Here is a 24223-nt window from a genome sequence, read left to right as displayed (position 1 = left end):
CCCTTCGTGATTGATGAGATAGATAATTATTTCCACACCATAGAGAAGTGAACTCCTGTCTGTGTATATTCATGTGGGCGGTTATTACATTCCTGACTTGTTATGCTCAGTGTTGGCTTTTGGATCAGACCCAGATTTGTTAATCCAGATCTGGTTAGCAAAGAACTATAAGATGATGTGAAGGTGAGGGTTATGCAGGGTTATGTATTATGATACAGGGGCTATAATTCAATATATTGCCATACTGTAGGCCAGCTATTCTCAACCTTGGGGTCGGGACCCCAATTGGGGTCTCGAGATGATTTCTGGGGGTCGCCAAATCATTTTGGAAGTCAGCTCTGTCTCCACTGTGTTAAAGTGTTCATGTGTTAATGTGTTTTAGTCTTTTTGGTTACTTAATGTCTTTTTTTGTGGTCATTTTGTGTCTTTTCTGGTCATGTTGTCTCTTTTTTGGTGATTTTGTGTCTTTTTTTGATCATTTTGTTTTCAATTTGTGTCTTTTTTGGTCATTTTGTTTCTTTTTTGGGTGATCTGAACTGTGTGTGTGAGGTTGTGTTCAGTGAGTGGGGGTCGCGGACAACATGCATGTTAAATTGGGGGGTCGCGACTCAAAAAGGTTGAGAACTACTGCTGTAGGCAAGGTCATATCGTGCAATTTAGAGTTTTTGAGAATCAATATGCATGTGGTGGTTGTAGCCTCTTCCCTCCTTTACCGCTGTGCCATGACACCCAGCCCTGGATAAAGAGGAATCCCAGGCTTTGTTTTCTGTCTGCAGAGGTCAGTAAAGGTGCTTGACCCAGCTGGACATGTCATTATAGACATTATAGAGAGTCTGAGTTGCAGCAGGCACCTTTTTAAGCTTGAGAGACTTGTCAGTGAGCTGTCAGCAGCACGGAGGATCAAAGCACTAAATCATCATGTGCAACAGATCGACGTCTGCAGCTTTCTGGTGCTTGATTTAAAAAGAAAAGGCTCCCTTTAGCTATCATAGCTTCACTACTTCTGTTTCTGAGCCAGTCATGCGCTAACAACCACAGATACAGTTGTAGCTTTGCTCTGTTTTAATAGCAGATTAAATGTCATTAAAATCAAACATGCACACACAGGTTCTTGCTGTGTACCAATGCTGCATAGCTGTCATACTAGACATTTAGCCCTCGCTGCTCGTCATTAACAAACCGGTTTATAATCTTTCTGTTCTCCAAATAACAATTGCATAGCCTGTGAGAGGAACTTCATTCCTAAAATGGGCTTAGAAATAAACTCATGACAAACCTTATTCAGCAGCAGTCTGCTGCTAATGTCACCTCACACAGTTTACAGGTCCAGTAGGCTCAGGCTCCATTATGCAAATGTAGTCAGTGAGATGCCAACACATGATTGCAAAGCAAAGTATTCCCATTAGAGGGCTTATTGTGGCTAAATACAGGAAAGGGCAGATTTGGGAAAATAGGCTGATTAGAGCAGAGACCCCTCTGCTACTGGGGACAGAGAGAGCAAAGAGACCTTTGTGTCTGAAAGTAGTTTCAAACTCCAGCAAAAAATAAAGGAGAATCAGTGATTTTACTGGATTCCAGGCAAGCAGCGACTTCCTGTAAGGGCCCTTGGATTTCATTTAGTATTTTAGTTAAATACCAGGAGGGTTTGTACTTATTAACAATTAATCTGAACTGGGTATCTGGTGTATCCAAATCACAGGAAGCACAGTATTTGTTCAAATTGTGTGTCAAAATACCATTCCAGATGAAGTATCATGTCATATCATCAGAGTTGTATTCTATAGACTTTAAAAATATATATGTTTGGTACAGATCCTCACCATAATCATTTCAATAATAGTTTTAATAAATAGAGAGAATAAAAGAATAATGATGCAAATTTTTTGACGATAATTCCCCCCAATAGTGTTGGCTGATATGACGGTTTATAGTGTGAAGGTAAAAATAAAAAAACATTTCTACCATGTCAGCTATTTTACGTGATCTTGTGGTTCTTGCCAAATGTTGTGATCTCACGTAATCTGGTAATTCTTGCGTGGTTTTGTGATCTTGCAAATCCTGAAGAGAACAAAATATCACCAGTGAAGTATTAAATACAGAGACCTTCAAACCTGTGACCCCTGAAATGATTGTTCTCAGGAACCTTAAAGCTTCTATTTTGTAAGAATTTTAATATGATTGTTTTGAGTGTCACGTGAGGAAGAAAGATCCAAAGAAAATCCTCAAATTTGAAGTATTTTATCCCATTCTTACTTGAATTTACAGAACAACTATTCTATTGTGTTATATGCGTTACATTGATATAAATTTAGAAGATCTTGGACATATCGCTCAACTATACGCCCTAATAATGTGACTCATATCGCAGTTGCAATATAGTCAAAATAAATGCAGTTAGATATATATATTTTTAAAGTCTTTGCAACACTTTGAATGTCATCTTCAAAGAGTCATTGTTGAGCTTTAGACCTCTAGAGCTGCTAGCAGATTGTTGGGAGTCACTGACTTGTGCTGTGATTGGATGTGATTTAATTTATGGCCATATTGTCTCTGCAGCAGTTCACAACAGTTCAAACCTCTCATTAGCCCAACCACTCTCTGAAACCTAAGAAAACCCCCACTTTCTTTCTATTTTTACCAGCCGGGGCCAACAGTGAAGAGCAATATTCAGCTTAGAGCCTCATTCACAGCCAGCGATGTGCGTCTGACACCCATTGTCCCTCTGCAGACTAGCATGCTGCTAGCATGCTGCTGCTAACTGGCAGCTTCAGTAGACTAGCATGCTGCTAGCATGCTGCTGCTAACTGGCAGCTTCTGCAGAAATGATCCTTTCCCAAGTCCAGAATAGCTGAGGGCTGTGGGATTGATCCCAGGGGGGGTTCTTGGGCCAATTCCATCAGGGATGTTTTTTTCTGAAAAACAGTTTATTTTTCTAGCAATAGCACATGAACCTTAAATGGTAATTATGAGGCTGTTGTTGCTCCGCTGTGATTGGAGGCAGTGACGCATGGCTGACTTTAGTTTTTGCGTCGTGTCTGAGAGGAAGTTGTTGATGTGCCTTCATTTCTGTCAGTGTTGAAGTCTCTTCTGCAGCTTCACCACACTGGGACGGATATTTACATTCTTCCTGAAGGTTGCGACCTCGTGCGGTGGACACTTGTCTGTAATTGGAGGGATTATTATTTCAAAGATTGGCCTTAACGGGGTCACAGAGGACATTAGGAGAGCAGATGAGCTGTGGAGGTGGATCCTCTGAAGCTCCATCAGACATCTCATGGTGGCGTGTCCTCATTCAGCCTGCCAGCCTGTTTTCAAGGAGCTCTGCAGAAGATTGTTGTCCTTCTCATCATCGTCTATTTTTGGAGTGCGGGTGTATTGTTGTGGCTGGTACAGGTGTGTCATCTGTGTTTTCATGCTCTGAGGCTGCCAAGCAGAATGATGGTTAGTTTGGTGCGTCAGCTGCTGAAGAATGAAAACAGCAGCAACAAACAGTTCATCTGTAAAGCTGAGGAGGCCAGAGAGTTAGAGGAGATATCTTTTACATTTAGATGCTGCAGTTCCTGTTCAAAGTGCTTCTTTACTATCTGGATCGGTCTTTAGTCATAATAGAACATTGATCATGTGGTAAAACCATTCAGATGTACAGGATTCTTGTTGGGTTTTTGAGTTCATGAAGTTATGCTGTTGTTTTCCAGTAGACTCAGAGCAGCTAACTGGTTCATGTGTCAGGTCTATGAGCTGCCAGACTAGTCCTCTTCCAGAGAGAAGTCCTGAATACTGCCATAAAGATGATCTGTCATTACTCCTGCTCTGCTTTTGTCTACGCTGCCCCAGATTTTAGATTACATGCCTGCATTACGGAAGCAAAAAGAGGCGCAATGTGTAACACAACAGCTTCTAGTGTGTGTGTGTGTGTGTGTGTGTGTGCGCTTCTGTTTGTTGATTACTTTTGCACAGATACATTATCACTACAGTAAATGATGCCTTCTCCAGATAGCATCACAGCTTGTTGTAAGGCCTTGTATTATTATTTTTCCATGCAGCCTGTGCATGTTTTACTAGCCAAAACTGGTTGAAAATGAGTCACCAGCCACCAGCCAAATGCTGGTAGAATATGCTAGAAGTGGCTGCTACATTTGATTCACTCAGCAGCAAAGAGAAACAATGGTAGTCTATTGGGTGTCTCAGCCACAGTGGCAGGTAGACAAAGCCTTTTATTTCCAGTTAATGAGCTCTTACTGCCACCAGAACATCCTGCCAATGAAACTCTGAAATATTGCGCCATCCTGGGCATTCTTTCTAGGAAAGCTGTCTGTGGAATAAGCATGTATGAAAGCAAGGTTTTATCACAGCTCCATCATCATTAGTCACAGCTTTAATTTGTCATGGAGTGTTAATATATGACTGGTTTGGGTATACGAGTCATACCCCTTATGTCAGCTGTGTGTTTTACTCTGAGTCATAAGTGTCCTCGGTTAATCAGTTTGTCTTTTAGAGGCTCTCTCTTCACACTGAAGGCTGGTTCTGGCTGTAATGATTAACCAGCCCCTTTAAAAATGTTCTGCAGGTGTTATGTAATCTTCAATGATACACTGTAATGTACCTGACCACTCATTGATGGACAATTTTGTGGCACATAGCCAAAAATGTTTTTAACAATACTATTTTTTCTTCTTTATCTTTGTCAAGAGAGAAACTGGTCCAATGATTGCTGATTGGTGTTAAACTCAACTTGTTGTATTGTGGCTTCATTGTTGGGCCTTTAGCTGGAATGTGCTGTAAATATGTGGGAAAATAAGAGCTTTTGAAGCCTGTTGAGTATTCTGCCGTGAAGCTTTGTGGGAAAGTGGTTCTGGTCTGGGTCCTCAGAGAAAGCCTAAATGCTATTTTAGCAATTTGTATTCTAAATCACCCCTTGTGAAATACCAGCCTAAAATTAGCCCTACTTGGGCTTTTCTCTAACCATTCCAGACTTCTTAATGGCTGAAACTGTGCTCTGTTTAGACAGTGGATCCCGCTGGGGCTGGGGTCCACTGTAAAGAGTTGCAAGCTTCTTCTTGCCTCCAAAAAGTTCCTTTTATGGTTCTTTTACTGTGGCCATATTTAAAGCCACTGTAAATTATCACAAGCACAAGACAACTAGCTTACTGTCTTTGAAGTCGTCTCTTGAAGATCAAGTTACATTCGAGGTTTGGGAGTCTGCTCCTGATTGAATCACACTGTACACTAAGCTGCCTAACAGGATTTATTACATTACCTTAATTGTTTTGGTTGATCTTTGTTTAAAGCACAGCTATTGTCTGAGCATTAGTTGGTGCAATGCTGGGGTTGAGTCTTTGGATTAAAGCTCAGAGTATTGTGACATATGGTGAATTATCCCCTCTCTGAGATATAGAACAGAGCTCAATCAGCTTAAAATCTATCTTTTGGCAATGCACAATGCGTGCAATTATGTCCCGCAGTATACAGGTGGCAAAACCATGTTGACTTGTCAAGTTTAATAGCTCAACTGCACTTGAAGATTTGTAAGTTGTTTTCAAGTTGTAAGCCGAGGGAGGTCCCTCTGTGTGAGTCTCTCCTTCCTTCCCTCTGCTCAGATTTATAGTTGTGGGCAGCTCTGTTCCTGCTTTGTTCAGGAGGCTGTCGGTGTCTGCCACACACTGAGATAAAGCTTCAGGATTCCCACACTACACCAGAAAGCCAAGGATAGAGGCTGTACTTTAGAGACTCTGTAGTGGAGAAATCTGGAGACACAGTTGAGGCTTTTTTGTACCTGAAACGTAAAGTAATAGGGTCGGGATATTGAATATGGCAGATTTCTTACTCATAACTCAAAACAAAGATGGCAGATTTAACCAACACCCATTTGGTGGTGTGATTAGGAGACCTCCCCTCATCCTTCTTGGATTAAGGCTTTGAAACAAAGACGGCAAATTTATCCTCTGAATAAGCTTAAGTAGCCCTTGAATCTGCAGCCTGAACCCCCACACTGGATTAAAGTTAGCTAGAATTAGGCAAGGTAGCATTCATTTGACATCCTGTGCTTTTAAACATCTGTGGTGCAAATTATTCCTCCACTAATACAGTCATTATATATTATATTATATCATTATATATTATTAGATCTGGGTACATCTACCAGTGGTGATGTAGTTAAAATCTTCTATCCCCAATTTGGATGCTGTGTAAAATGTATATAAGTAAACAGAATATATCGATTTCAGAATGCATATTTACAAAACAAAAGTTTATCAGTTTGAACATTATTCTCTTAAAAACCACTTGCTCAGGTAAGTTTAGGGGAAAGGGAAGGGCTGGGATCAGACCAGAGAACATTTGAGCCAAAGCTTCTAACAGAAGAACTGCAATAGTGCACGAGGCTAGTGCACGAGGCTAGTGCACGAGGCTAGTGCACGAGGCTAGTGCACAAGGCTTCATCTGAAAGGTAACATCTTCTACCTCCTGTAGTTGTGCTTGTTTGGCATGTGGCCAAAACACAACCAAAAATACATTAGTTAACAAAAAAAACCTTTTTGGCGTAACCCTGTTCTAAAGAATTTTTACAACTGGTAAGAACTGTGTCTGGTTATTTCAGTTTCTGCATGTCATCAAGATAATCAATGGTTTTAGCATTTAGCATAGCATTTAGCATAGCATTTAGCATAGCATTTAGCCGTTCTTGTCATATCACAAAACAGTGTGACTGATCACAGCTTCCCTGTTTTTTAAGGGAGATTTGGGTGAATAGGTTTGAATCTTACTCAATCTTACTGTTTTTAAATCAGTTTCTTCATGTTTTTTAATTCCCTCTGTAGCATTTAGCTATACTGAACATAATTGGCTTTGGTTTTGTGCCAGAGTCAACCTGAGGACATGTGGCTGGGTCAGCCCCATGCTGTTACACCTCATAACTAGTTAAAGGCCAATGGAGCTGATGGGGAAGAGAGAACATCATTCAGTAGGTTTAGGAGCTCAGTTGCTGTGCTCAGTGAAAGGAAGAGTGAGCCTGTTTAATGTGGAGGTGAGCGTGAAGCATAGCCAGGACCGATTGGATTCTGTTCTGTCTTCTGAGACTCAAATTAGGTTCCTTTGGTGCACAGAAGGGCAATGGGAGGAAGCTGCAGCTACTGAGGTGTGATTAAACCTGCCAAAGCAAAGATACCATACCTCTCTCTCTTGAATGAATGAATGAATGCTTTATTTCGGTTACAAAAAACAGACAACAAAATAAAATCATGTTTTTACAAAAGAATCCATCAGACAGCAACTGAAAGAGGACCAGGCTGAAGCCACTAAAGGCTTATTTTTGCCTCTCCTGTACCATCTACATGCATATACATTACATGATATACATTACATTAATTGAGTAATTCACATTGTTACAAAACACATGATACCTTAAACTGAAACATCAAATTCAATCAAATTTCATTGTAACCCTTGATAATTTTAGATTTTAAAGTCTTCTTGAAAACTAACATAGAATTACACATCTTTATTTCATCATTTAGTCCATAATTCCATAATTTTACACCCAAAACTGACACACATCTGTACTTGAGATTAGTTCTGACTTTCTGAGTTTCAAACATTAGAATCAACCCCCTTAAGTTATAAATCCATAAAGCCTTAATTTAAACATTTTTTGAATACAAACAGGAATTGACATGTTTACCACTCGAAACATAATTTCTAATGTTTTTGAATATACAATGTCCTGAAATTTCAAGGTCTCAAGGTCATTCAAAGTCTCTTGAATGGGATTCTCCAAATTTATAATGGTGTCCTAGAACAGAAGGGTCATTTCATGTAACCGAGTTGTTTGGAGCTTCATATTTCATAACTAGAAATGATAGGAGATGGAATCCATTTATGCAGGAGGCAGCTTGGCATTAGATGTTTAGTACCTTTAGACAGGACTGGCGGGTGAAGCTCAAGCTGTTAATTGTAACCAAGGTAAGAAAAAAAATAGTGCATTGTGCTCACAGAGGATCCCGTCTGTCTTGAACTCATGCGATGTCCTTTATTTATCATGCAACTGAACCTATTCTTAAAAAGCTAGAAACATTTCATCCCAGTTCCTTTTATTATAAACATTTTACGAAATGAAATGCCTTGACAGTTATGAGAGTAAGTTTTCTAGTACGAGCTTTCAATCACACAAAGACCATTCTCTGAGGATTAGGATGCTGCTAAAGCTAAACAGTGTCCTCTTGTTCTCAATGCTGTGTTTGCCCCCTCACCTCCCAGTTCTGCCCCTTGACAGGTGTACTAAAGGGGCCCATCTTTGTACTTGTTGGACAGCTCTTCCACCTCCCACCTCTCTGGCCTGCTGATCTTCCTTTGCCTACTAACACAGCTTGGGGAGCAACTGTAGTCTCTTCAGCCTAATGCCTGTCCAGCTTGGCTGCCAACTCGAGGTTGCACGGTGGGGGGATTTGCAGTTTCTCTTAAAGAAAGCATAGTTGGAATGCCAACCTTCAGAGCTTTGCATCAACAGTAGGCGGTGGCGGTGGTGGTGGTGGCGGTGGTGGTGGTGGAGATGTGGGGGGATATCCAGAGAGAAAGGTTGCCTGTCTTTCCTCACAGTGACAGACAGCTCCAAAGAGAAATGAAAGAGGGGGAAAACAAATTCTTTACTCCGCACTGGGTTTCTCATTTATATGCGAACAACTAAAAGGAGAAATATCCAACATGTCTGACGATTAGAAATAAAAATCTTGGATCATTTTACCAGTTCACCCTTAACCCTTTGATGCACAACATGGGTCAAAAATGACCCGCATTCATTTCCCATGTTATTTAATGCTGCTGTGTGTTTCTGTGCTCTATCTTTTGATATCAACTTATTTTATGATTGAACATTCTAAATATTCTTTAAATATCTTGTTTTTGATAACAACAGATCATTATTTCCATTTTGCTTCTCATAATTTATAAAGAAAAAAAGTTTTTGTATTATTACATTGCTAACTACTTGGCTAAGTAGCTTGCTAAGCTAACTACTTAGCCAAGAAGTTAGCTAAGAAGTTAGCTTAACAAGCTACTTAGCTAAAAAATGGATATGGCTCATATTTCAACCATGTTGTGTATTAGAAGAGTAGTGACAGAAAAAGGGATTTTATTCAAAAATTAATAAAGGAAAACATAAAAATTAGGATGTATGATGATCAAAAACAAACTAATTGAGCAAAACCTGGAATACTGAACGATGAATTATTGCAAAGATATAGAACATAAAAACTGCCGGGTCACTTTAGACCCATGTTGTGCATCAAAGGGTTAAATTTGTAAATTTGTGATCAGATCTTTATCACTGTTTGCAATGTGCCGTTATACCTTGCTTTCCTCCAGAAGTCAAACTTAATGTCCTTAATTTCCCATCTTAAGCCTGCATTGAGAATAATTTTCCATTCACTTTTGGTTTCCTGAGCTAACAGCTAACAAGCTTGACAAAGGCAGTGGCCTGCAGAGTGGGAACATAAAAGCCCCCCACCTAGGTGGAAGGTGCTGTGTGTCTAGCCCCGGGCTCTTTTTTAAACGCCAGCTCTTTGTGCAGGCAGTCATGGGAAAAAGAGCTTCAAAGGTGAAGCAACAGGGAATGCCTCAGTATGAGCATAGAAGTCTATGCAGGCAAAGTTGCCCTGCCTTTTACCAGCTGCATGTAATCTGCTAATCCGCCGGTGGAGTGGACCACCGGTGGTCTGCCGACAGAGGTGGACCAGGGCCACTGACCACAGGAAGTATGTTGGGGAGGGGGATATCAAGGGATGATGGGCCACCCATTGCAGTGACCCTGCCCAGAAGTTAAAGGTTAAGTGGACCCATTTTGCAAGACCTCCTTGTAGTAAGGGCAAATTGTTCAAATTTCGTTTGAAACGATACGGTCATTTTTAGCATTGCGCATAAATACCCAATAAAGATGCCGCGGTGGTGAGTGGGTAATGTGAAAGAATGTGGCATTTCGACCTCGCCAATTAAAGAAGAATTCAATTGAACAAAACAAAGGTTATTGAGTCACACAGTGATTGATTATTAGACTAGTTGCTTGTGTTTAAAGTCTTAAAGGAGCCCCTTGAAGCCAAGTCTTACCATTGCTTATGATGAATGCACAATTTCTTTGAAACAACTGCCACTGCAGAGCCCTAGTTGGTTATTTAGGGGTGAGTAGCTGGAATGCCCAGCTGTGGTCTGACTCAATAGGACACTTTGAGGGGTTTTGATTGACATTGGTCATGGCGAGCCTGTCCAACATCCTATTTATCCCCCTCGGCCATGAGCTGCTCCCATTTGATCGGACCTCTGCACACTCAGTTGTGACATGTTTAGTGATTTCACACTTGCTTTGTGGCAATAAGCACCCCTCCGTTCCCTCAAATGTTTTGAAGCATAGATAATACATTGCTCCCATGATTTTCAATGCATGACTGAGCATAGCTAGGGCCAGAGCGAAAGGAATGTTGCCAAGTCATATTGTGTCAGGCCCTAGTGGAAGTTTTGTGCTTCAAAGAGTCAAGCCATTGATGCAAAGTCCTCAAACCGAGAGCATTTCCTTATGCTACACATCCAGAAGAAGCATCAGCATGTTTTTTAGCATTGATGGCCTTGGGCAACAGAAACGTCCTATTTCTTATGTGGTAGTATATACATTGTTGGCAAATATTAAGTGTTACAAACCTTTTCACATTGAATACTTGAGTCTGAGATAGTTAGACTCTCCACAGTTATTTTCTTCTTGACTAAATATAATTTCTCAATATCTTTGAGTGCAACCAAATGGACACGTCCATTAAACAAACTAACAGTATAACTAGTTATTGCAAAAACTGAAATATAAATTTAAAACACAGCGGAGCATAGGATTCCAGTTTTTCTCCTCGGTTGACTGCTTTGGCGTAGTGGATGGTTGATGGGTATCGCTTATATTTAAACACTGATACCGCACCTCCATTTATCCAACACCACACCAAATCCCTTTAACAACTGTAACACTTAACATTTCTTTCAATATCAGTCACTTTTTCAAATATTTGGTTATTCAATTCCGAAATCCACATGAACCACATTGGCATAAATCGGATCCACTGCACAGCACTTATTTTGAAAGAAAATATGTTGCTTTTAAAGCTGGTTCAACAGTTCCCAGTCCCATTATTTCCTCCTTCCAGAACAGGTGAAGAATACCAGGAGGAAATGCCAGGAGTTAAGTTTTCATTCAAACAAAATGATGATGGTGTGTAACTGCATCCACAAGGGCGAACTGCCTCCTAAGTTGACTGACACGCAAACATCCACAGATTCAATGAATATAGGGTTTCCCCTACATTCTCACTACAATGGAAATTTGGAATTCAAAAATTGTTTTTGGCTTGGCTGGGGTTCCCAATGGTACAATTATTGGGGAAACACTGCTTCCGTTTGATGAAGTAAGTACATTCCAGGTGTGGCCTATTATAGTATTTGCCTTGCACTGTTTCTGGATACAACATCTTTTGTGTGACACCAACAGATCCAACTGTTGTTTCTGTGTGCTTTAACCCATTGAAGCCTGGAAAGCGGATACGTCGTTTTGTAGTATTTGTATAAGCTCTCAAATACTTTTTGAATTTCATTTCTATCTGCTACAGAGGCTGAAAAATCTATTATTTAGTAGAAGCGTTGACACTTCTGTTGAATTTCCAGAAAAACTTCAGTTTTTAGGGGCTTATTTTAAAATCGCCCAGAGGTTTTACAGGAAGTTTTAGGCGTCATTGGGTTAACAGTGGACAGTTATGCAAATAACCATACTTTGGCAGGGTACCAGATAAATAGTTAAACATTTCAACACTTGGGTGACCTTGGTGTCAGGGTGTTTAGGGAAACCTTAAAAAAAATGAAGATTGTAACAACTGTCCCAGCTAGAGAATAGTGCTATAGCTCCAGGTTGCCTCCACATTTACTGGGAAGAAAAAACAATGTGATATTCTTTTTATACATTTTCCTCAGGATAAAATGTCATTAAATATGAATTCATGAATTTAAATGAGTTTTATGGCCTTGTCTGTATATGTGTAGGTCCATAACATTTAAATGTCAGGCAGTCTGAGTCGGAGAGTGTTTTGGTATTGAGGTGTCATCTCGATGGTGAATGATCCGACAATGTTTTCATTATGGATCCCCCTCCACCCCTCGGTCCTGCAACTCCCGTCCCCACTCCCAAACAAGAGGCTGGAATGTTGGGTTTCCATGACGCTAATGAAGTAAAAACCTGGCAATGTGTTACTGGCAGCCTCAGAGCAGCTCCTGATCCGCGGCCTCCTTCTCATCAGGATCAGAGTCTGATCCCCCTGTAGCCTTCATTCACCAGGGCTTATTATGCCCAGGAATGTCTCTCACTCGCTCCTTCTCTCATAACCCCCGCTGGAGCTGGGATGTGGGGTGCAGGGGTAAATTTGGGACAAATCCCAAGGGAGAGTACTACCCCAAATAACACACAACCTCCCCCTCCATAGCCACCAAAACTCCTCCCCTATCAGTCCTTACAATCCTCCCACCGCTAACATCACACATGGACAAAGACGCATAGACACACACACTCCAATCCCTCTTTCCCGTGAAAAGTGAAAAGCTGCCGTTGTGATTTATTGTTCCATAAATGCTTCATGTGGCAGGCCCATGAGGCGACCAGCCCGCTGTTTGCTAGTGGCCCCAGGGACAATAGTGAGTTTTCAGCACTCAAACAAGTCCTCAAGCAAAACTCAGTGGTCTTCCCAGGGAAAACAGAAAGATCCTCCCAGCAGCTTGTTTGTTAAATGGTTAATATTTGCAAAGAAATTACTTCAGTCATAGCAACTTTTTCCACAAGTTTTCAAACTGTTTCCCCGCCTTTAACATGACAATGTCAATGCTGACACAAAATGAAGTAGTCAGATGTTCCTTTTTCCGGCCTTCCCGGGTGGGAACGCGTCTTCTTCTCATTGTTCTTGCACAGAATGGCAGTTGAGGGGTTAAATAATCAGTCTCTGTACATTACTCTGTGTCCCGCTGGGCTGGTGGACGCAACCATAATGTCTTGCTAATTAGCCTCCATTTAGGATGGTCCAATAGGCCACACAACCGCCATTGAAGATTGAAGCCCATGGAGCTTTGCAAAGGAAGACCCTCTGTCTGGTGGGCATTCATGGTTTAAGCTTGTCCTTAATAAACCTCTAGCTTGCCTCCAGGACTCTGGATTCAGTTACTCGCTGGATGAATGGGGTGTATAGCCTGTGTAGGGATGATTTAGGCCATTGTGTGTACTTTGTCATTGAAAAGATAATGTCCATAAATGGGATCTAAACTGACCAGGACCAATTAAGGGCTTAAAGGTTGAAGCGGCTCATTGTAAACTTTGACCCTTATCAAATTATTAGGGGTCGGGGTCTGTGTATAAGGCTATGAGAGATAAAGTCTTTGGAAAGACTAGGCTCTGTTGACAGGATGAACACTGCAAAAACATTTAGTTCAAGGAAAATGTTTGTTTTATATATTTTTAACAATTTGAATCTGAAAAAAATCTACATTATGTGTGCATTTACTTCTTGTCAAGTAATTTACTTGAAGAATTTGTTTAATTTCAGCCAATTAAAGGTTTGTGACGGGAAAGAGTACATGTCATACCTCACCAAGTCATTCTCCTTCACCCAGGATTGAACAGATATGGCCAATTTTACAAACGTCATAGTAATCAAGGCAACCAACAATGAGAATGACTCTCTCTGTACTCTGTGCATTTATTATATAGAAGTATTGAGTCTCAGTTGGATGTGTGGTGGTGCCAGCACACCGCTGGCCCTTTTCCTGCCTTGTGGAGAGTTGGGCAGCTAAAAGAAAAGGACAAGAGGCTTTCATCATCAAAAACCACTTGTTCCTTGGCACTAGAAGGAGCTATGCATGACATCTGATGAAGATGGATGAAGATGGTTGCTATGGTGAAGGATAGGACTCTCCAGCTCCTGAAGCTTTTGGCAAGCTAGAAGCAACAGGGCATGTTGGCACGGAGCAGTTCATGTGGTCGTGGAACAGTCTGGATTTGTGCTTGTCTTATGTAATCATTTTGGTTTGTCCTGGCTCTTTATTGGCTGCAACCAGAAGCTCTAAAGCTTGCGCTGTAGGTTGGTCGGTTGTTGGTCCACAAAAAAATGTCCCACTCCTTTGGCGGCCGAGGGCCAACAGAGGCTAAAATTTGCTAAAATTTGTTTGTGAAGTTGTGTGTGTGTGTGTGGTTGCAGCCATTGCAAATTTGTGCTTGTTAGGAAGTCTGTTTGCCAAGTAGATTTGTTTGTTTGTGGATGTTTCGCAGGTGCTTGATGTTCACCTGGAATTTCCTCGTGACCTACTTGCAGTGCTGTTTCCCGGAGTAATTGCACCTTACCCAGCCACTGCAGCTCTTTGGGATTATGTTAATTGGCCCATTGTTGATTTGTAGGGTGTGCGGATTGGCTCCATTGAAGTTGCCAGTAAAGCAGCAGCATGTATGGCCATTTGGCCCATTTTGACTGTAGAATCTCATTCATTGCGAGAAAACGGGAGCTGCCAGAGTGCTATAAGAAGGTTTCAACATGCATGCAGGAAACACACGTGGGGTCCTTTTTAGAGCTTTTTGTTGACTGTCAGTGACTGAATGTTGGCCGGTACATGTTGGCGTTTTGTTCAACACTTCATACTGTTTGTTTAAGTGTTATTGTGATGTTATGACCTGTTGGTCCATGTGTCACCTGCTGGTCATTTGGCTGGATTTCCGGGTCAGGACTGAGCTAGCATTGTCATGGCGGCCACACAGACCCAGCATTATTAGCCCCACTGGCGGCACTATTTGTCCCACTCCAAAAAAGAGGGCTAATGAATAAAAGAAAAAATGGGAGACAGCTAAAGTCTTTCTGATCCCCCTTTCCATGAAGGGGTAATCCAGGGGTGATCGTCAGCACAAAATGTGGCTTTGACTGCCTGTATCCATTCTTTGTGTGTGTGGTTGTGTGTGGTTGTGTGTGTGTGTCTTTTTTTAAATTGGACCTTTATTTACCAAGAAGTTACAAGGACATCTGACCTCATATACACGTGTCTATGATAATCTCACTCAAAGCAGGACATGAAAACAACCTGCCACTCAGCCTGATATGTATTTAGTGTGATTACAGCCGAGGCCAGGAACATATTTAGTCTCAATGCCACTAATGTGTGTCTGCATGTGTGTTTTTGTGTGTCTCCATTGTAGCCAGCCCTTCTGGCTGTGTCACAATGCTGTCATACCCTCCTATAGTACTCTATGTTTCCACTAAGTGGTAATAAAAATGCTTTAACCATAGTAAATGTACTCATTCACATTTAGTCATTCATGACCTCATTCCTCCACTATGTCAAGAGCACATTTTCAAGGTTACCTGATGGTAAAATGCATTTTGTTCCTTTTGAAAAAAGTGGTGACTCATTGTCAATAAAGTGACATCTAGTACACAGAACCACATACCTGAGATGGCACGGTTTCTGGGTTAACTGATTAACTAACCGCTAATTACGGAAAGAGCACAGTAGGTCATGTTTAGTTATGCACTTGGTTGTTAAGTTACAACCTTTAAGTCTATGTGGAGGTGTTGCTGCTCTATGGCAGCTATTCTCAACCTTGGGGTCGGGACCCCAATTGGAGTCGTGAGATGATTTCTGGGGGTCGCCAAATCATATTGGAAGTCAGCTCTGTCTCCACTGTGTTAAAGTGTTCATGTGTTTTAGTCTTTTTGGTCATTTCATGACTTTTTTTGGTCATTTCGGTTTGTTTTTTTTGTCATTTTGTGTCTTTTTTTTGTGGTCATTCTGTCTTTTTTAGTCATTTTGGGTCTTTTTTGTAGTCTTTTTGTCTTTTTTTGGTCATTTTGTTTCTTTTCTGTGTCATTTTATGTCTTTTTTTGGTCATCTTGTGTTTTTTTTGGTCATTTTGTGTATTGTTTTGGTCATTTTGTGTCTTTTTTTGGTTATTTTGTTTTCTTTTTTGGTCATTTTGTGTCTTTTTTTGTCATTTTGTGTCTTTTTTTGTAATTTTGTCTTTTTTTGGTCATTTTGTTTCTATTCTGCATCATTTTGTGTCTTTTCTCTGTCATCTTGTGTCTTTTTTGGTCATTTTGTTTCCTTTTTTTGGTCATTTTGTTTCCTTTTTTTGGTCATTTTGTGTCTTTTTAGTCATTTTGTGTCTTTTTGTGGTCATTTTGTTTGTTTTTTGGGTGATCTGAACTGTGCGTGTGAGATTGTGTTCAGTGAGAGGGGGTCGCAGACAACATGCATGTTAAATTGGGGGTCCTGACTCAAAAAGGTTGAGAACTACTGCTTTATGGTGTAGCTGCCTAAACAGACAGCAGTTCCCATTGTCATTCTTCCAACCAACAAACTGGAATGCTATCTAGTAATCCTTTTTCCAATGAGGTTGAACCACTCAACTTCATGTATGGAGATTTTTTGTTCTAGGTCCAGTCTGCTCAGGTTTAACAGCATGTGGTACGTTGCTGAGCCTCAGTGTTGAAACACAGTACAAGTCTCATAATAAAAGCATTTTTTAGAGTGAAACGTCTCTGCTTTGCATGTTTTATTGCACAATAAAACCTGGTTTATTACACAATAACTTGTAGCAGAGGATGACTTCATGACACTCTTCACATCTTATTGGTCAAAGGTTAACCAGGATAATAAATCGTAAAGTGGCTTATAATGAGATATCAGTGCTTGATATGCAGTAGATGTCGGGTTTTCGTGTTTTTTATTGTATTTATTAATTCCATCAAGGTAAATTATTAGTTGATGGGGAGAAAAAAGCGTTCTGAAATCCCCATGACATGAAGTTATAAGAACATTCTTGTTTATCCGAAAGTTGTTTCTTGTATGGTTTTTTCACTACTACACATCAATGTAGCAGGATAGTCCTTGTTTGGTTTAAGAAGCTGAAGTGTAAATCTAATCCATAAGACATATTTTTGCAGTAGTATGCATGCATGCATGGATATAAGTCATATCCATAAGGCTCCACTCAAACTATCTGTGTTTCCATCCAGCTGTTTTATGTGCATTTTTAATTTGTGCGCATAAACAAGTTGAAATGCCTTAAATTTGAAAAAATCTTTAAATACCACAAAAAGAAGAGATTTAGGTATGCACTGGAGCGTGGAGCGTCTCCATCACATTCTTTGTTGTTTTATGTGTAGTGAATTGTATTTTTTCTGCATTTGCGTAAACAAATTAAAAATAAAAATCCACAGTATAATAGAATTTTGACCTAACCGAGAGATTCCTCCACTCCACAATGTAGCCACATTCAGATTATTACAAGACAGATTCAGTGCACTTGAAGATAGATGGACGGACAGACAGACAGACAGACAGACAGACAGACAGACAGACAGACAGACAGACAGACAGACAGACAGACAGACAGACAGACAGACAGACAGACAGACAGACAGACAGACAGACAGACAGACAGACAGACAGACAGACAGACAGACTTTATCCCAAGCTGGGAAATGACAGTGTAGCAGCAGCATTACACACAGAGACAATAACAACACAATTAAATAAAAAGAACAACCTAGGCATACTTCAAGCAATAAAATATAAAAATACAATAAAATACAATAAAAAATAAAGTGTCTAAAGAAGAGTATGTATTAAGGAGTAGAATGGAATTCCAGTGCAGAATAAATATGAATATACAGTATAAAAATGTTGGTGCTGTGAAACAAATAAGGTGCAATGAACAGTGTGCATAAAAAACACATGAACACACAATGAAAATAAAACCATTGTGAATGACAGAAGCAGAGTTAGCATTAACTGTTGTCTTTGTATCTGTGCAGAGCACCAGGACTGCCTCCATCAGGCGGTGCACGAGCGTCTGGGGGAGCTGCTGCGGGTCCTGAAGGCCATCATCAGCAAACACCAGAGCCTCAACTCAGTGGACATCCTCAGTACGGCTGGAACCGTCATCGCCACGGTCAAAGGTCAGCGCTGACCACCAGAGAAACCATCACACACACATAACTCCCAGCGTTCCTGTAAAACATCCCAGCTACTCCTCCACTCTTCCTCTGCTCTGTTTTCTGTCTCTGCTTATCTAATCCCTCTTTCTCTTGACAGTTTCTCTCCTGGACTTTCACTCTCTCTCACTGTCTTCTTCCCGAGTCTTAAAAGGAACTTCCCAGGGAATGTTTCTGAATAGTTTTCTTGCAGCTTCAAAGCCGTGCAGCCCTTCAGAAGTCACTCAAGTGCTGAGAATGCAGCAGCATGTGTTTCCAACCCCATACAGAGAGAAAGAAAATAATATTTTGGAGTCACATACCTGATTGAAGAGGATGTCCTTTGTGCTTTGTGTGCCAGTCCAGAGGGAACTACACTGAGGAATCCTATTCAATCTCTCATTCTCTCAGATTATGATCTGGCATGCAGGTCAATTCTTAACTTGGCCGCCACACAAGAATCCCCTGAGTATACCTCGTCTCAATTTGCATTGCAAAGAGGGGCACAGAGGGGCTGCATAGCTTTCTGAAAAGCTTTCTCTTATTAAGGAATGGCGACATGTTGAAGTGAACGCAGCCTGAAGAGGCTCGGTGCATGAATGTGGCTCACCTTCACTCAAATATTTGGAATAAGTCCACACACACATGGGTGTGTGCAGGCGTGTGTGCCATGAACAATTATTAATTGCATGCAAGGCTCTTCTTTCGTGCACTAACTTGACTATTTGTTGGCAGTCAAACATGTTATCACATAAAGTAAAGACCTTTTCAATAAGGCAGCCTTAGATCTGACAGCTTCATAATGCTTCTATAGAGCCTCTTAATGATATGGAATTAATGAGTGGAAGGATTCTTAAGAATTTAGATGTTCAGTATTAATAGGAAGTAGCTTAAGGACACCAGTGTTAGTGTTCTATCTTTTTTTATTTTTTTTATTAAAGTATTTATTTAATTTTTAATTTTTCAACATATAATACAAACACTTACAAACAGCCAAGACAGACGCCAAAAACAGACAGGAAAAAAATAAATAAATAAAATAAATAAATAAATAAAATAAAATAAAATAAAATAAAATGAAATAAAATAAAATAAAATAAAATAAAATAAAATAAAATAAAATAAAATAAAATAAAAATAAAATAAAATAAAATAAAATAAAATAAAATATAAAATAAAATAAAATAAAATTAATTAATTAAATTAAATTAAAGAAAAGGTTAGTGTTCTATCTTTTTTTTTTATTAAAGTATTTATTTAATTTTTAATTTTTCAACATATAATACAAACACTTACAAACAGCCAAGACAGACACCAAAAACAGACAGGAAAAAAAAAAAAAAATAAAAAAAAAATAATAATAAATAAATAAATAAATAAAATAAAATAAAATAAATAAATTAAATAAATAAATTAAATAAATAAATTAAATAAATAAATTAAATAAAATTAAAAATTAAAAAATAAATTAAATAAATAAATAAATAAATTATAAAATAAAATAAAATAAATAACATAAATTAAATAAATTGAATTAAATTAAATTTAAAAAAAAAAAAAAAAAAAAAAGGTTAGTGTTCTATCTGAACATGTGCCTGTGATGAGTAACTAATATTAGGTGCTGTGGCGTGTTCTCTGCCACTAGGTGGCCAGAACTGCTCACATGTTGACCATCACACAGTGACGAGGTGATTTTCATCTGCACACACCAATATGTTTCACTACCTAATGTCAAAGCTGCTGATGCTACACAACATGAAGATTTAAAATGTGTTTCTGCTACTATTTATGGAGCTACAGTACAGGCCAGAAGTTTGGACACACCTTCTCATTCAATGCGTTTCCTTTATTTTCATGACTATTTACATTGTAGATTCATCAAAACTATTAATGAACACATGTGGAATTATGTACTTAACAAAAAAGTGTGAAATAACTGAAAACATGTCTTATATTCTAGTAAGCAAAGGGTGGTTACTTTGAGGAATCTAGAATACAAGACATGTTTTCAGTTATTTCACACTTTTTTGTTAAGAACATAATTCCATATGTGTTCATTCATAGTTTTGATGAATCTACAATGTAAATAGTGTAAATGAAAATAAAGAAAAACGCATTGAATGAGAAGGTGTGTGTACTGTATGTTGTCATGGTAGCAGGAGGTTGTGTTGAGTTCTCACATGATTTGAATATTATGAAAACAAAATTAAATGTCTACCATTTGATAGAACAGATAAAAGATTTAGTTTCTACATTCCTCCTTCATCACACTCTTTCTCAACACGAGATCAAAAGCAGAGTTTTGTCACTTCCTGCATCCTGTGACACAACCCAGTTTCTACACGTCCCTGTTATTTTTTTATTGGAGGACAGTTCCTCCGAGACCTGGTTTCTGCGTAGGACTCAGCAGCTGACGAGTGTTGGAGAGTGTTGTGCTTTTCCACTGAAACAATACCATTTTTCCCCAATGATGTAACTTCCACGTTTGGACCAGTGGTTGGGGCCTGAGCGAGTACTGGCATTGTGTTCCAGCAAGCCTCAGGATGTCCTGTTGGGGGTCGGGCTGGACACAGAGCAGGAGATGAACGCCACTAGAGAGTCTGTGGTCTGAATGGTGGTCTGTGGTTGGATCAGGCTCCCAGGGCCCTGTGGTCACTGGATCCTTTTGGGGAACTGTATTTCACCCTTACCACTAAATCTGAACACTTCCTCTGAGTCGGAGAGAAGTGTTTTTACGCTGGATGTATTTCTGTTTTTGCTGGGTAGACGGACATCGTTTGGATAGAAAAGTTATCTGAGAACTCTGGCGACTCTTAGGATCAAGGCGGCTTATTTCTGTTCAAAAGGAGACGAGCTGAAGAACGTTTTGAGGTGTGTAAATGGTGTTTTTGCCATTTGTAACCCAGTATAGTTTCCAAAGGACCTGGATGAAATTGTAAAAGCTACAGAGGAAACATCTTAGCATTGGTAGACATTGGTTAACTTTCAAAGACTGGGCTGAAGAGTAAGGATTGTAAGCGTCTTCCTGAAGGATTTAAGGAACTATTGAAGGTAAGTTGAAGGTGGACTCTTCTCAGCTGGAGTTTCCTCCATGAATTCCTTTTACTGACTGTTAAAATGACAAGATTCACCACCGAAACGTTCCAAACAAATCCAAGCTTAATGAAAAGAAGACAGCTAAAGACAGCAGGTTAAAATCTCTCCTGTGTGAGTCTTTGAACTCTAGAAATCTCTATTGTTCTGATGGAAGGAAATCATGGAGCAGCGCTCAGTGACATCACTGATTTATTGCTTTCTGTTTGTTTGACTCAGTTTTTGAGCATCTCTCTTTGAGTTTATTTTCTCTCTGCTCCGTCAGGACAGGAAGTTTATTGTGAAGGCTGATTACAGCGTATGTACTCTGTGTTTCTCCCCCATTCTCTCCTCACTCATCACTGTGTTTGGACTCTCAGCAGGAAACTACTGCTTCTCCAGATTACAGCCAAACATATACACTAGCAGTCTTTGCTTATCTTTCTCTGATTTAAGGTACAAAGTTGTTTTTGGATCTCTCTGAGGGACTTTTAAAATGTCTGCTTATTTAAAGTTCCTGAGCTGTGAGTGTGATCTGAAGAGCGTAGCATGACTCAGAAGAGATTTTCTTGACGCCATGTTTGATGTCACTCACAGGATGATGAATCATATCATGAGATTCATATCTTAAACAGCGTTATCTCCAGAGTGCAGGGTTTAGCTCTGCTACTGACTCAATCCTCCTTATTTCCATGTTGACAGGAGTGAACTTTAAGGAGGTGAACGAGGAGAACAAGCAGACGCTGTTCGGAGAGATCTACTCTGCTATCGACACATTGGCGTTCACCTTTGGCAATGTGTGAGTATCATGTCATCACTGTGATTGGCTCATTTCACTCTGTGGCTTTTCTTACGCCATCAACCTGCCCACAAGTTGCTATATTACTCTTCATCAAGGGTGAGCGGTTTGTTCCCTGTCAGTTCTGAGATTGCTTAATAAATGCAGGTCAGTTAGTATTAACCCATTGAAGCCTGACAAGCGTTTACGTCGTTTTGTAGTATTTGAATAAGCTCTCAAATACTTTTTGAATTTCATTTCTATCTGCTACAGAGGCTGAAAAATCTATTATTTAGTAGAAGCGTTGACACTTCTGTTGAATTTCCAGAAAAACTTCAGGTTTTAGGGGCTGATTTTAAAATCGCCCAGAGGTTTTACAGGCGTTTTAGGCCTCGATGGGTTAATATTGTGTAATTTCAACAATTCAGTGAAAGACAAAAAAAACCAGAAAGATCGAACAACAAAAGCAGTCGTGCCAAAAGAACAAACTGAGCCTTCAAAATAAAAGAAAGGAGTTTACATCAAATACTAGATAATAAATGAAGCCCGACAAATGATATGGTCAAAATAAAGGTAATTTTATATTTCCATAATGATGTATATCACAGTATAGCAGGTTTTCTGTTAATCAAATAAATAAATAAATAGTGTATATGAAATAACCACATGGTAACGGCTAGTTACCGTGCACAAGGGTCACAACGCAGACTCGTCCAAATAATGTAAATAATGTAAATATAATATATATAAATATAGTCCGTCTGCTGCTCCTTCAACATTGCAATGGAAGCAATATGGGAAAATATAAACAATAGACATTTTTATTTGTCTAGACATGTATATCTGCATAAATATGTCTGTGTAAATAACTACAAATAAATATGTTATTTCAACAATAAAGGGGCACTACACTGATTTGGAAAAAATTACCCTGTTGTCATTTCAGAATGGGCTTTAAACTTTACGTTTCTGAATAGAAATTAAAAAAATAGGGCAACTAGAAGGCAGGAATGTGAAATGAAAGACACTATTGAGTTGCATTATGGTGACTAAACTAGAAAATAAAAACATTCCTGGATATGTCTTCTCTTATCAATTTCATGCTTTCTTTTTTTTTTGAGTTTTTTTCCATTTAAATGCAATAATACACAAAAAACAACAACAGCAACAACAACAGATCCATTAGCAGCTTATTGGTCCTTCCATTCAGTCACAATGCAACAATCTGTCCTGTTCAGTTATCATTACTATAATATATATAATATAATATACAATATAATAAATAATATACCACTATAATATAATTACTAGTCACCCTTTCTGTAATAATTCCATTTCTGCTTCTTAAACTCAACGTGTTGTTTGTGTTTGTGTTTTCCTCAGAGTGTCTGACTTCCTTATGGGAGATGTAGAGAACGGATCAGTGTTGGGGCTCCCCCTGACCAAGAGGAGCAGGGTAAGAAATCTACTATATTAATTAATATTGTTATTAATATACGTTGTGTAGTTCAGTCCATCACCCCAAAACAAATTTGGTTTGGTCTTTTTTTTTTTTTTTTTTTTTGGTCATTCTGTGTCTTTTTTTGTCATTTTGTGTCTTTTTTATATCATTTTGGGTCTTTTTTTGTCATTTTGTCTTTTTTTGGTCATTTTGTGTCTTTTTTTTAGTAATTTTGTCTTTTTTTAGTCATTTTGTTTCTTTTCTGCGTCATTTTGTGTCTTTTCTCTGTCATCTTGTGTCTTTTTGGTCATTTTGTGTCTTTTTTGGTCATTTTGTTTGTTTTTTGGGTGATCTGAACTGTGTGTGTGAGATTGTGTTCAATTGTATATTTATTTTTATTTTATTTAGTATATTTTTACTTTTTTCTGTCATAAACTGGAAGAAACACTCAGTTTTGCTGAAAAATATAACATTTTCATGCAAAATTTATGGAGAAATACCATGATGTGTGAATGAATGACACAATTACAGTAAAAATAAGGGAAATATTCGGTCTAAATTACAGTTTTTACTGATATTTACATTTAAATTTAGAGTAGAAAACCCACTCACTGTAATTTTTACGGTGAAGTTCTACCGTAAATGAAACAGATTATTTTTATAGTGCATATACACTTCTAGTTATGTCATTGACTGTCCATGGAGGATGTAGCTACTGCTCCTGAACTGTTAAGCAGAAGATTTGGGGATTTAGCCAGCAGAGGTCAGAGGTCAGGGGTTAAATGAGCGCTCGCTGGTTGACGTATGTTCCTGAAACGGTCTGTGCAGAAGATGAATTGTTGGTATGTATTGTTGTTTTCCTGTTGTAGATTTCATAACAGCCCTGAGCAGGAAGTCAGGTTCTGATAAGCTTGTTTAAAG

General features: G+C 39.1%; 1 protein-coding gene across 2 annotated transcripts in view; it reads left to right on the top strand.

Annotated features, from left to right (window-relative positions):
* arhgap29a (Rho GTPase activating protein 29a) overlaps nt 1-24223 on the top strand; it is a 53414-nt gene that overhangs the window by 4033 nt on the left and 25158 nt on the right. For both annotated transcript variants that reach the window (XM_059327466.1, XM_059327465.1), the window contains exons 3-5: nt 17853-17996; nt 21786-21882; nt 23245-23317. In XM_059327466.1, the coding sequence (XP_059183449.1) occupies nt 17853-17996; nt 21786-21882; nt 23245-23317 (314 nt within the window). The remainder of the gene's footprint in view (nt 1-17852; nt 17997-21785; nt 21883-23244; nt 23318-24223) is intronic.

Source organism: Centropristis striata, chromosome 23 (assembly GCF_030273125.1).
Source record: "Centropristis striata isolate RG_2023a ecotype Rhode Island chromosome 23, C.striata_1.0, whole genome shotgun sequence".
NCBI lineage: Eukaryota > Metazoa > Chordata > Actinopteri > Perciformes > Serranidae > Centropristis > Centropristis striata.
This window is presented reverse-complemented; position numbering and strand designations above follow the sequence as displayed.